At 29.0% G+C, this 13,942-nt stretch overlaps 1 protein-coding gene across 2 annotated transcripts in view; it reads right to left on the bottom strand.

Annotated features, from left to right (window-relative positions):
- Nucleotides 1–13,942, bottom strand: part of LOC121118821 (Potassium voltage-gated channel protein Shaker) — a 185,623-nt gene that overhangs the window by 156,275 nt on the left and 15,406 nt on the right. For both annotated transcript variants that reach the window (XM_071888550.1, XM_071888549.1), the window contains exon 3: nt 1,450–1,688. In XM_071888550.1, the coding sequence (XP_071744651.1) occupies nt 1,450–1,688 (239 nt within the window). The remainder of the gene's footprint in view (nt 1–1,449; nt 1,689–13,942) is intronic.

The following is a 13,942-nucleotide window of genomic DNA, read 5'->3' as shown; positions in this document are numbered from 1 at the left end:
AGAAAATAAAAACACTGCTCCGGTTGGCAAAAAAATGCTTAGGATTTACAACTTTATGAGTTAATGTTATAGGTAGAGTTTAAAAAATATGACATTAGATTAGAGCGATAGTTTTTGTAATTACAAAGTGAACAACTACATTTTATTTCCAAATGTTATTATCATTATTATTTTATTCTTGAAGAGAGGGCATATAGGTATAAAGGGATCGCCTTCGCTTGAAAGACGAAGATAAATTATAGTGATAATGTGATAAAAAACAAAAGATCTACATTCAAAAAATATATAATTTTTAAATTAGAAATTAACAAAAAAATTAGACATTTATAACGACTAACACTCAAATTAACACAGATTGGGCCATGTGTTCTCTTGTTTGAAAATCAAAATATAGGCATAATAATTTAGACAAAATTTTATATTCAACAAATATTTCATATCAACAATATAATAAGTGTTATGTCAACATAAACAAACTTGAATAAAAATACAATACATACAATGCAGTATTTTCATCTGAGGTCATCTGAGGCATTGTAATCAAATTTGTTACAAAGTAGAAACATACAATGATCTTAAATATATTTTAGAATCTTTATTTGATTTAAGAGAAATATATTGGCCCAGATATGCCTTTCAAATATAGTCTATCATTTTTTCAATCCTTTATTGTGACTCAAATAGAGGTTTAATAATATTAGCTTGTTGATAGAAATTGTCGATACAAATGTAATTCATTCTTAATTTTGAGAAAATTCTAGCTTTATTTTGTGTTGACATATGCATATTGAAGGATAGATTGAAAAAGTTGATTCTGCGCCTTATTTGGGTATTTCATAAATTATCTTAAGGTATGAGGGTATTAGTATGCATGTGGATGAATATAATAATATTGAAGGCCTATTTCCTTTTTTCGATATACTAAATAGAAATAGTAGTCATTGGTGCATAATTAGGGTTATAAAATATAAAGTATTCTTTTTGTTGTCTTCCTGCAGGTCTGAACACAATAATCGTGAGATTTATGGACTCAATGCACTTTTAAACATTTTATATTTTATTATATAAATGGGATTTTTCACCGTTTTTTAACAACATCAAATCTTTCATGCGTTTTTAAATACCTAGAAAAACTCCAGTTTTTTATTAATTCCTTTTTTACCATTTTAAATGACTGTACAATTTTATGCCTATGGCCGATTATATAATAAAAAAGTATTCCTCTTTGTTGTATAAGTTTGATTAAAGTCTCAATAATTGTCTGAGCATAAACTTACATCGTTATATCTCTACAAGATACCTAGTATAAATGTTGTTTGAGATTATCAAAGATGTCATATATTTATTTTAGAGTGCTTCTCAACCTCGAATTTAATATTTATGATAGAAGTCACGTCCTTGTTAATAGGTTGGGTGATTATATTAGTGAAAAAACTTGCGTGAACATACCTGGCTTTGCTTGATTCTTCTCGAACCATTTGCGTTTCCACCTCATAGTCAGTACGAAGTTGGGATAGCTCAAGATCAACTTGTCGTATCCTGTCTTCAACACTATTGAAGCCAGTTAATACATCTGAGATTCCCATGCAAGAGTTTGTTAGTGTAGGAAGAGGGCCTTGCTCTGATCCATAGGGAGAGGATTGAATAGAAGCATTTATTGACGTTGATTGAATACATGGACAAAAAGACTGTAAGAAAATATAATATTGTAGATAAGCTATATGATAATTCATTTTCAATAAATAATGTGGTACATCAAATTATATCAGTCAAATTTCTTGACAGTAATATAATAAATATTCAAAATTTAACTTATTTGAAAAAAATAAACAATAATATTTAGACGGTATGCATGTGTATATTATTTAACTCATAGACTTATGAAGAGGGAGCCAATGTAAAAAAAAGGCGAAATAGCATTCCTTAAATATAGGGGTATGGGACTATGTAGTATATAGGTCCATAAATGCAGCAAATCTTTGGTACGAATTTGTGTTATAGAAAATCTGAAAGGACATGTCTCCACGGTCACCCCTGATGGATCCAGGGTTTGAGCATGGCCTGAGGCAAAGAAAAATGCAGAGTCCTTTTATTTAGAATATGTACGATGAGTGGGCCACTATTGCATTACGTGAAAGTGTTGTTTCTAGGGTAACTTTCCCTAATGACCCCTCAAAACTGGCAGTGATTGGACCATCAAGAAAAGAAAAAGGGACCCTTTTTGAGAGGGGGAATGAAAAATCACGCGACTCTGCTATCCAGTAAAGCAAAAAATGGACATGTTTGGCGCATGGGTTTTCTGCTTCAAGAGGGGACGCAAATATGTAATAGAAGGGTTTTAATCAAGAAGATTTTATAATGGGTAGTTCAGGTAAAATCTGGACCATCTTTAACTAAATGTTGAAAAAAAGGGATAGCATTTTACTCTGTTATTTCAATTTCCAGTGAGAGGTTGATCCTTAGCTTTAAGTTAGTTGCGCAACTTTTAATTCAAAACAAGTATTTACGATGTAAGAGCCCTGTAGGAACAATGTCATCGAATTTAATACGCGGGAAACAGACCAGCGTACATCAAGAAGATGCTTAGATATCCACAAAACATAGTCTAAGATTCCTACAACCGCTGGAAGGAGGAGGAACGTATAAGAGAAAAGCTCACAAGTCCCAGAATGATAAAAACGCTCTCCCATATTCTTCGTAGGTCTGAAACTTTCCTTGAAGTAATCTTTTGGGAATCCAATTAATGTTCTTGCCAAAAAGCGTCAAGAATTCCTTGCAACCAGTGCTATCAACAATGAGCGGATCTTTACAAAAGACTTATCTTTACAGGCAAAATGATGGACATCCGGGCTGTCCACAATGCTGAACCATTTGAAGTCTCACGGTAAAATTTAAATATAAGTTCATCCTACAAGAAGGAGAAGGGGGTGCACAACAGTTGATTTGAACTTACGCAACACCAGCGTCATCAATATCTATAGTGATGGAAATCATGTGTATTTTGGACATGTAAAAAAATTGAAAATCAATGGTAACCCTGATAATTTAAAGTCGGTCTTGGAGGACAGAAAGAATAATTCTCATGACGTTTCATTAGATCAGCTGCAATCAGCTGTGACAAGAGAGGAAGGAAAAAAATAAATAAACAAGGATCTGCCCCCCACTATAAAAATCCAACATACACCACTGTTGATGTCAACATTAGATAACTTGACCCCTCCCCCCTTCCCCCACTTGTAAATATATTCTGGCGATAATGCTAAATTTGCTTTAATACACAAGATAACAAGTAATTAAAGTAATGTATATTTATTGACTAACCCGTTTTTTTGGAATTGGTAATCTGAAGATTTTTTTTTTTCAAACTTCGTTCTTACACTTAAATACCGAAGCAATTACGAAAAATATATACATGAATAAACATTTTAGTTTAATATTAAAGCTTCGGGGTAAGATTACAATACAATGTTACAAAAATTAACTCAAAAAACGCGTTTTAAACTGAATTAATACTACCGGAAGTAAAAAAAAAATACGGCATTTACAATATAACAAAGATAATTCATGAAAATACTAAAAACAAGCCTCAAATTTAAACTTTCAATTGTCTTAAAATCCTTTTATAATGCCTTGAAATGGTGCCTTAAAGTTGACGGAAACTACTTAATTTCTTCTCCGGCCAAAGTTCCAGAGATAGAACTTTAATAGAAAGAGAAGCATATCCTTCTGTTGCAGCAATAACAATTAGTCTCAGCTCCTGAGAATGTAACACATCATTATTTCTTTGATATTAAGGTTTTAGTGTTTATTAAAGCTAAATCTAACCCTTTTGTTTCAGATGACACTCCTCTGTTCCTTTTAGAAATCCAGAACAAAACCATACCTTTGGTCACGTTAGTATTATCATGTTCTAATCCTTTTATTATTTAACTTTATCATGTACTTTAAAATATCCACAGCGGGAAAATCCACGATTTATTTCCCTTAGCAGTTGTCATTATTATTTAACTCCTGAGTTTTGAACTTCCTTTCCGACTAAATTTAATTACATGAAAACGTGATTAAACATTCGTGTGTTCTCATAAAAGAATGAGAGTAACCTTGAGGATTTGCTTAAGAATTATAATTGTAGAGCCTTTTTGGACTAATGTTAGAATATTTTCCCTTGTCACAGCTAATTGTAGCTGATGTAATTAAATGTCATATGCTGCACTCCTTCAAAACATTTAAGTAGTCAGGGTTCCCATGTTGATTTTTTTTTTATTATTATTATTTTAACATGCAAAACCACACGCGATTATCATCAATAAAGATAAATTTCCATCAAACCCTCAATGTTAATCTCCGTGTTTTTTATGAGCACACGTAGTTACTCAAGACTTTTTTTAAGTTATGTACAAGTATATCTTGTTTCTTTTTTGGAAAAAATATATTTTTTTATCAATATATAAAATGATGAAAAATGGACTAAGATGCATTATATAATTCTTTTAACGACTTTTGAAGGATCTAGGGGGAAGTGGGCATTTGAAAATTATATTGGTTGAGGCATCATCTTACTAATTATAAGTAATTTTCATTTTTTTCTTGTAAAAAAAGTGTGTTGAGCTTAAAATACTTTTCTTAGAAAACCCTTGTGTTCCTTTGGGGGGTGGAAGATGTTTCTCGAAGTCGACTAAGACAAACGAACAAATTTTTGACAAATAATTGAGTTTTTTTAATACAACAATCAAAGAATAATTTGGAGGAGAGGGAGGAGGAGTAGAAGAAAAAAAGAAGGAATAATATATCGCAGACATAAGGTTGATGTAGGATTGTTCAAGTGTTAGAATTCCCTTTATCACTTCCATTTAATTTCCCCCTAAAAACGTGCATTGACTATATGAAGCTTTTGTATTTTCACTTTTTGATTAGGGTCGATTTTACCCCCTTTATTTGATAACTTAAGTAATCTATACCACGATTTTTGAGGATCCTCCTCTTGGCTCTCCAAGTAATAGACCCCTATATGTGCAGTGTGACGAAAGTCCGTAGTATTGCCAAATATTGAACGGTCAATAAAAGAAATGAGGCATTTTACACCTAGAAATTTATTAATTATATTAGTATTAATATTATTGTTACTTAATTTAATTTATTATAACTATACGGAGTTACACAGAATAAATCTATTACTATAAAATAATAATAGCAAGCGTTAGTTATTTTCTCCAAAGACTAAAATCTTCATTTAGGGCATAGTCTATATATTTATTTTTGGAGTTATGGTTAAAGTAAAGTTGTTATCTATAAATGCTTCACTTATTTGGAGATGATTTCTTTTTTTTTTTGTTATATGAACTGTCATTTGGCCATTTGCTTTGATAATGTATTATTAAACTTAAAAAGATCCTAATGAATTTGTACAAATATTCCCAGATGTCCAGAAATTAAAAAGTTTTTTTACATATCAGGATAGCAAGGTTCATTATAAAAGTTATAATATGCTAAGAATGCTATTAACTACTGGGATTTTTTGATTTTTTTTCAAATGATGAGCACAAGTTGATAGAGCTCAACCTTTTAAAAGAAAATTGATAAAATATACATAATTAGGTGGATTTGTTTTATCTTCTGATTTAGTTTATTGGTATTGTGTATTCGATGTAAAACTTTGTATGGAAATTATGAACAACGATAAAAAAGGGAATATTTTTTCTTTCAGTCGGTCAAATTACTTATTTTCAAACATTTATATATATATATATATATAAATTGAATTGAATGGGAAAAAGAGTTGAATTTCATATTAACAATTATAAGTATTAAAAATTAGTAGATTCTTAATTATTAAGAGATATCCTCGAATGAAGTCTGAAAAGTAAAGTCCAATATCTCCAAATTGCCTCACATGGAGCTGGTCACTCTATGAAGAGTCAGACATCAGTTCCCTCAGAGACACTGCCATCTCCTTCGCGTGTGGAAATTACATTGGAAGATAAATCTTTCTTTTTTGTAAAACGAATTTTTCCCCAAATGAAATACGATTTTCTGATATTTTTATGTTATAAATTGCCATAAGATCTCAAAATCTAAACATACCTAAGTTAAATAACTTGAGAACCCTGTGTTTAATCTCAAACTAATTATAAGGAAATTACAAGATACCTCGTAATTACATGTCCCCTAAGACAGTGGTTCCCAAACTTTGTGTTCCCAATGCACACCCAAAGACATATACATACATTTCTTCATAAACCTAATTTAATTAAAACAATCATTTTGATTATTAAAAGCTATTGCAAATAATGTATGGTTTTCATAAATCATAAAGTCATTTCAAGATGGCTTTCAAAATTACAAATAGAGTGTAATGGATCAAATAAAAGTTCAAATGTATTTTAAAAGATTTACAGCACCGATGAATATGGATGGAATATGGCTATGGAGTTCGAAAACGCCCTTTGAAGACTAAAAACTTTACAAACATAACTTTTTTTATTAAAGTACAACAGAAAATTGAATGAACAGGTTATTCTAAAAATTGGACACCATAGTACACACGCTAAAATAGAATTTTAGGAAGAAGTTGACCTTTTTTTGTGACCTAAAAGCTATACTTCAAAATGTTATATAATTATTACTTTAAGCATAAAAATACTTTAATGATCACGACATTCGGAATTTCTCTTTATTACTTAGAAAATAGATTTAAAAAATAAACATTAATGTGTGAAAAGTTATTTTTGGGGTAGGAGGAGGTTTTGGCCGAAATTATAAATTTAATTTTTTCTATAGTACTTAAAAGATGTTTTTGCATCCGAAAAGTTGGGCTATAATTGAATTTGATTTTAACACCCCTCCCTTGCTGATACACGGTACAGTTTCTCCTTACAGCTGATTTTACCAACACGGAGACCCTATAACCTCAACAATTCATAAATTTATGAAATTTTTCAGGGTAATAATTTACTCCTAGGGTAATCTCTCATAATTATCTCATCCAGAGGATTACAAGAAAACTGGCGACAAAGTAGTTAACACATAAATTATAATACGTAATATAACAGTGATTTATTCTACCAATCTTAAATAGTAGTAGCTCTTAAACTGTGTTCTAAATTACTATTGCAATAGTCGGTGAGGCAATTAATCTTTGGGTGGTTAATTTTTTAACTTCATATTTTTCAGGAATTAAAATTACCTAGAATTAAACAAAATATCAAAACAATATCCTATTTAAGTATTTTTTTTTAATATACCCTTAGAAAAATACTAATTACTCTGATGGATTTTTAAACAAGATTCAGAATGATAATTATCATAAAAACGTTAAAAAAAACATATTTTAACATCCAGCACAATTCATGAATGATAATTTTATACAAATAAATTATTAAATATAAAAAATAGATTATATATGATTTTATAAAACATTTTTTAGTGTTTTTTTAATGTTTTTATAATGATTCTCAATCTGGATCTTGCTTATAAATTATGAAATTATAAAAAATTATAATTTTTTTAGAGTTCTATGAGTATGTAAGGTTGTAGGGTTCCCTTGTGTGACCTTTGGACACTACTGTAGTATAAAATTTACTAATTGGATAACTGATACAATTATAAATCTTCGTGTCCTGGCCAAATTTTCCTATTAGTGTTGGAGGAGTCTTATATATAAAATATTTAATGTTTCTAAATTTTTTATTTATTTTTAAAGCTAATAATCGATGTTACCTACTAGGTAGGATATTGTAAAAAGTAAGATTCTTGTCCGTGGAAAATATAAGGCGGGGAAACGAATTGTTTACTTCTCTGCAACTACAAAATTGAGTATATTAGTACACATTTCGACGTATAATATACGTAGATAAAAAAAGTATTAAATATGTCACTTTTCAACCAAACAATATTAGAAATTATAAAAATGTATATTTTACAAATTCATATTATATTTTAAATTATTTTGTAAAAAAGGGATATCTTCAAATTGGTATAACTTTTCTGCAAAATTATCCTACTAAAAGTAAATTTGGTTTGATTAGATAGTTGGATTTAGAGCTTGTATGAAGATATATTTATCCAAACAAATCTTACTTTCATTACATAAACCATTTATTCTGCGTTCAATAATTGAAGGATTAGTTCGATGCATGAGAAATACGTGCAAATCTTTTAAAAACCTGATGAAAATACAAGAAAGTGGAAAAGAAAATAAACACTTAAAATAAAATTATTGCTTATGAAAAAACATAAATAATAAGTAAGATTTACGATACATTTCAAATAGATAATTCTAACACAAAAATGTTTTCAACTCCAGTTGAGTAATCTATACAATATTATTTCCAATAAATACTAATGATTGTTGGTTGTAAAAAGGTCGGAATAGGATACCAAGCAAAAATAATGGAAGAAAAAGTATACTCTTACTACTAGGAAAAACTTAAAAGTCATACATCGGAAATTACTGTTTCTGACGAAATCTTAGCCGTGTTTAATATTATAAGGTTGTTAGTCCAACATAAAAGCAATTCAGAATGATTTTTTCCGAGATAATTGTGTGTGGATTACATTTTTATACTTGGAGCAATTATTGTCAATTTCTACCAACAATATATTCTTATTACCCCTTTGGATGTGTCGTAAACTGTAGCAAAGTAGTCATAACTATTCGTCACAATAAAAGTATGAAAAATTTATAGATTTAATTTCAAAAGGTTCATATAGGGGTTTATATCAAATAAAGGTTCTACAAAATTGTTAAAATTATTGGAGATAAACAATAATTTTACAAATTTGAATACAAAGTATATTATAGACTCAAACCTACATATGAAATAATAGCCTTTATGTATATACAGGTGTGCCCGTCTAAAACTGTACACTCCTTTAAACTTTACGGCATGCACATATTCGTGATTTTATTGAGTTGAAACCGATATATACTTCGAGGACTAGTTATAAACAAAACTCCAGCAAAATCTAAATACCAACAGTGAAACAACAGATGATAATATAGAGAGACGTTCAGTTGCAATTTTGGAACTTTCTGCGCAGGGAAAAATCCTACTGAAATTGCCAAGGTTCTGAACTGCAGCCGCACCACCGTTTACAGCGTGGTAGCCAAAGGGACTCCTGAGGCGACCATAAGATCTAAGTCAAGGCCTCGAAGGTTGGACGAAATGGTTGCTTCCGTGAAAAAGTCTTTCGAGGACAAGAGAGGCAAGGTCATCGTCAGCGGCCTCTCCAGGGAGTTCAACGTCAGCAGAAGGAATATGAACTGGCTAGTTAAGAAAGATCTTTGCCTTAAGGTCTACAAGATAACCTCTCGTCAAGCCTTCAAGCCTGTAGACAAGGAAAAACGTCTAAAATTTAAAGGAGTGTTCAGTTTTAGACGCGCACACCTGTATGAAGAAAAAAAATTAATTGAGATTTTTTTTGATTTTTGTTCAAGATTGTTTCAATTGTGTTGACATACAACATATTTCAATTATTTATTTTTATTTTTTAAAAGAAAGATTGTTAATAATAAGTTCACTAGAATAGTATCTATAATTTGCATTAAAAAAATTACAGGAAGAATTTTAAATTTTTGGTCTATGTGCCCCTAAACAGCAATCAAAGGTTCTCAAATAACCGAAATATTTTAAAACTGATTTTAATCTACGAATTTTACAATTATGCTTATAGTTTAAGCATACAAATAATATTTCATTGCGGTACAACTTACCAATAAATTTCTGAACAAACAGAAAGTAAGATATCCAAAGGTAACAGTTATTTACTCAAATTGGATTAAGTTTTATATAGGACTCGGGAATCTAAACTTTTCTGAAGTTTAAAAAATTAGATCTAACTATATAAAACTGCTAAAGTACTCAAGTTATCTCAGCCACAGTGTAAAAAATAAATTCTTAAGTAAGCTGTTGTTGGTGGTATTACATATCACAACAAAACAAAGTTTATATTGTTGAAGTAGATAATATTATAATTTTTAAACAAAATTAATAATAAAATTATCAAATCAAAATGAATGTTTAATTTTTAAATTAAATATGTCTAATTAAAATTCATATACCCTTAAGTTGTTTTATTAAATATGTGACAGCGCTGTTGATGAATAAGTAGAAGTTGTGCACGGAACTATATAATAGCTTAATCCACAAATGAGTTTACCACCTATTTCATAATCTACAGATTTTGTACAGAATCTATATGTACAACTTAGATATAAAATACTAATAAATTGAAATCAATATGTTAATTAGTTTTAAAGATATGCTGGTCTAAAGTAAGACTCCTTCTTCATCATAAATAACTTGCTAATCTTTTATCCGATTATGTTAAAAATTAAATAAAGGATAGTCATTCCAAATATCAATTGCATGCAAGTTAATTAAAGTCTATAAGATATACATATGACAACTCAAAAAATAATTTATAAAAATTACTATCACAAATTATATGTGGTTGATTTATTTGAAATTTTTGGATTTCAACCTAATATTAAAATGAGTTTGATCGAATTCAGAATTTTATAAGATGATTGTATTCACTGGAGCAAATCATATACTTATATGAAATTATCTAGTTTAATTACCTCTCGTACGAAAAATTTCAACTAACTCTATGAAATTGGCGTCAAACTTTTTTCCGAAATAAATAATAAGTTTGTAACTCACTTTCTTCAACTGTTAAACTATTTTTTAAACATAAGTTAAATCTTTCCGGTTACAAATAAAATTTATTCGACTTTAAAAAATTAACGCTTTGAAAGTAAGAGGGAGAAGTACAGTTAGAGATAAACATATAACAAAAATACATGGTTAAGGTTCATTTTAGAAGAAAACTCGCTGGAGCGGGTAATGGTCTAAACTTTATCCTGCATACACTAATCACACTATATCAATAGTGTAAGTAAAGTCATCCAAAAAGTCTAATCACAGCATCCTTTCCCCTCCCCCACCCCAAATTTAAAAAAATGCCAAATTAAGTTCACAAAGTAAATCAAAAACTTTTTTTCACTAACTTTGCACAAAATTAGTTCATAGCAGTTATTGGCATTGTAAAGAGAAACACAAACCTACCAAATTTTTTTCGTACTTTGAAACATAAAAAAGTTATGGCGAGTAATGTTCTCAAAATATAATCTGCGATAATTGGTTTACTTTTGCAAATATTGTAAAAAATGTTCTATAAAATAATCCAGAAATTAAAATACACTCAAGTTTTATCAGAACCAAAATTTTATGTCCAAAATACATTGTTTTGTGGCATTTCTTTAAAAAAAAAAAAAATTGACGTAAAAAAAATATTCGGAAAATGAAAGATATTCAGTTAAACATCAATTTTTATTTGTCAAATTTATATCTAAGTAAATTTTTACAAACTTTTTTGTTTCATCCAAAGTTTTTCTTTTTTTTTTGCGCCGAAAAATAAACGAAATTGCAATTTTCACCGATTTTTTTTTTTGCCCATAACTTTTATGATTTTTAATAAATTTAGAAAATGTAGTCATTCGTATAGTTTTTTTGACACGCCAATAAATAGGTAAGCCCCTACCCCATAAAAAAATTGCCACCACTATCTTAACCCGACCATATCCGAAATTGGCACCCTTGCAAAATTTTAGCCTCATTGGCTCAAAGGTGTGGGCATGCATTAAGGCACACACACACACAAAAACTTTATGATATATATGTGTGATGATAATAAGGAATGATAATCCAAAAAAAAAAAAAAAAAAATGAGATTTAATACATTGGTGAAGCCGATATTATCTCTCAAAGATGACAAAGGATAAAATTGTATTATAGGAAGTAATAATTACTTATGTTAGTATGATTAGGTTCTAACTGGCTTATCTGAAATGAGGTTTTTACTTTAAAATATTTTTCAATTCTTTAACTCAATCATTCTGTTGATTAGTAGTGATATTAACATTATCATAAGTTCATCAATTTTTTCTTCTTCTGTATGCAATATCTCTAAGATCCTACCTTCAGAACATAGAAACACCACATTTCGCAATGTAGATGTGGAAGAAGGACACGGAATTAAAATGTTCTTCAAAATTGGTTTTTCTTTTTTACTAGAACATTTTGATACTTTTGAAAATAAAACTCCTTGTTTGAATTGGTTTAGCCACGAAGACGTTACTTATTGGTGAGATCAATGCTATTTACTCTTAAAATATAGCTGAAATACATTATTAAATAATTGATGATAATAAAATATTCATCTTTTTCAAGAAAACTTCTGAATATATTTAATAATGAAAATAATAATGTATTATAAGAAATATTGCATCATCTAAACTAAAAATATATCTTAAACTATAAGATTGTTAACTTTTTTTTCAAATTATAACACAATCTACTTCTAATATTCCCAATCCTTCAGCAATGCAACTCTCTCTTTCAACTAATATATATTGTAATTACATGATAAAAGTTTCATTTGTGTAAGTCAGTAAATGTTTATTTCAAAAGTAAGATATTAAACCAGATTAAATATCCGCTATTCATTTGTAAGACTATTTAGAGGGGAAAAATCATTTTCTAAACCTCAAAACTTGTTATTAGGCAAAATTCATACCTAACTAAGATCCTGCTATTACAATGAAAAAGCAATTCATCAAATATTACATAATTTTATTTTCAACTATCAATTTATTAATAACCAATGAAAGACTAAAATTATTTATGAATTGAACTCGGAAAGCTAAATTATATTTTAGAGGTATGTGATGGCTATACATATATATAGCATGTTTAAAAAATTTACACATTTTAAATTATAATTTTTTTTAAATTCTATAGAAAAAGTTTTAAATCTTGGACCAAAACACTTTGATTAGGGGAATTTTGTTATTACTACAATATTTATCAGATATAAAATAAGAGTATTAGTATCTCATATCCTGCAAGAAAGGATATACGCGGATTACATTAGATATTTTCTTTTTGTTAATGTAGTATGCAAATTTTATGAGTTTAAATCATTAAGGAGACATGAAAACTAATGTTAATCAAATAGACACTCCTTGAGTCCTTGTCAAAAATTGAATAGTATTTAATAGAAGCAGGGAAAAGCCCTTATAATGTTAATTAAAGTTCTTGAATATTTTGATCAGATTTCTTTTGAGAACATTTCATGTTCATAATTATCATATGGGGTCCTGAGAGTTTAGGCTTGTCGTGAGTTCAGTATAAACTATCAAGTTTCGATTCTTTGATTGTAAGTTCAAGTCAAGTCGCAAGTCTTCAAAATATGGACTAAAGTCCAACTTTAGTCCCAGGGTCAATTAGTCAATTAATTCACAACATAATGAATAGAAACAAATTAACAAAATTGGACAATGGATTTGTGTTTCGGTGGAGATGAAGTTTTTTCTCCCCTTATTATTTATAAAGCTTTTTTATTCATCGCACTTACAGAAGCCTCTCATATTAGATCGTATTTTAAAATTCTATTAATTGGTATGGAACCATTTACCATAGCTTCCTTTTTATTTAGTGGGATATTTCCATAATAATTAACCTTAAATATCAGGTCGTACCGTAGAATAATTGAAACCCCTAATTGAAATTTTAAAACAATAAACAATGAATATATTACTGTCCTTGGTTTATTTTTAGAAAAAAAAATCGTATAATCCTAATGTTGAGGCTGAGCCTAAAAATCCTATACTTGTCTGAAACCGTTATGACTTTTAAAAGACTGAAAAAATACCAGTTCTTTGTAAAAGTTCGGTCTTGACCATTTTCAAACAAAATTCGCTTTAGACCGGTCCCACAGAAAAATTCAGTCTGAATCGGTTTTACAAAAACATTGGTCTTGACCGATTTTAAAGATAAACTGTTTATGACGTCAGTTGTCTCAAATTTGTGGACTTCATCACAATAACGTCAGATAAAGTTAAATTTAAAGTTGCATGAACCAATTTTGTACGACTTAT

Source organism: Lepeophtheirus salmonis, chromosome 5 (genome assembly GCF_016086655.4).
Source record: "Lepeophtheirus salmonis chromosome 5, UVic_Lsal_1.4, whole genome shotgun sequence".
NCBI lineage: Eukaryota > Metazoa > Arthropoda > Copepoda > Siphonostomatoida > Caligidae > Lepeophtheirus > Lepeophtheirus salmonis.
This window is presented reverse-complemented; position numbering and strand designations above follow the sequence as displayed.